General features: G+C 26.2%; 1 protein-coding gene across 1 annotated transcript; it reads left to right on the top strand.

Moving 5' to 3' along the window:
- Positions 1-111: 111 nt before the first annotated feature.
- Positions 112-988, top strand: LOC124421009. Its single transcript, XM_046955664.1, has 4 exons — positions 112-250; positions 411-484; positions 539-674; positions 739-988. Exons 1-4 carry the CDS (start codon positions 112-114, stop codon positions 861-863), a joined length of 474 nt encoding a protein of 157 aa, XP_046811620.1. The 3' UTR covers positions 864-988.
- The last annotated feature ends 173 nt before the right edge of the window (positions 989-1,161 follow it).

Here is a 1,161-nt window from a genome sequence, read left to right as displayed (position 1 = left end):
AATTTCAGCTCTTTAGCTTTAACCGTTTAGGCTGTGCGATGATGAATCAGTCAATCAGTCAGTCAGTCAGTCAGTCAGTAACGTTAGAATTTTATATATATAGATATAACGATGTGTGGTTGTAGTCGCAATACCACTGGCATTATTATAGGATCCATTTACATTGCAGTCTGTATAATCTATGTGATATTCACCGTTATTGAATATATGAAATATGATAAAACATTTGGGGAATTTTTGAAATCGGATGGTAAATTATAAAATTATAGTTAATCGTTTTCATTGTCAAATTAATTATCGATAACATTTTGATTGGTGTCAAAAAATATTAACTAAACAAAATAATTCTTTTAAAATTTCAAATCCCTATTTTCTATTAATATGTATGTATGTGTATTTAAAATCTACAGCAGCTATGAAATCAATCATAACATGTTCAGTGATCGTTTTAATATCAGCTTTATATATAGTAGCCATTGTTAAGGTAAGATCAATACAAACGTTTGAATATGTTGCGCACTAACTTATATATTTACAGAGAGATCAATACTTAATAATACCCTGGCTCTCACTTGGCATCATTATTTTCTTCATCACCTGTATTAACGTGTACTTTTTGCATTTTATTGTTATTTTTGAATCAATTTTTATATTTTTAATACTATTGTTACTTGGTATAAAAATAATTTGTATTTTTAAATTTATTTTTTATATTTATTTCTGTTCTTCATGTTACAGGTATTCAAATTGCAATTTTCTTCTTTAGTATTTCATTGTTTAAGGAAATACGTAGAGAAAATAATATACAAACACCTCCGACAAATGAATCCATGGATCAAATGGCGAACAAAGCTTTGCTTTGAATTTTTATTCCATAGACAAATAATGAAGTTTAATCGGTAGATTTAATCTTAAAAACTTATTTTATTTTTTTTTAAATTAATAAAAATTAAATATAGATAAAATTTATTTATATAAAATAAATAAAAATTAATATATAAAAAATGTATTGCTTCAGTTCTAGTTTAGTTCTAAGTAGTTCAGTTCTAGTTCAGTTCTAGTTCTAGTTCAGTTCAGTTCTAGTTCTGTTCAGTTCTAGTTCTGTTCAGTTCTAGTTCAGTTCAAGTTCAGTTCTAGTTCAGTTCTAGTTCTAGTTCAGTT

Source organism: Lucilia cuprina, chromosome 6 (genome assembly GCF_022045245.1).
Source record: "Lucilia cuprina isolate Lc7/37 chromosome 6, ASM2204524v1, whole genome shotgun sequence".
Taxonomy (NCBI): domain Eukaryota; kingdom Metazoa; phylum Arthropoda; class Insecta; order Diptera; family Calliphoridae; genus Lucilia; species Lucilia cuprina.
Note: the sequence above shows the minus strand (reverse complement) of the source record. Positions and strands in the feature narration are given on the sequence as shown.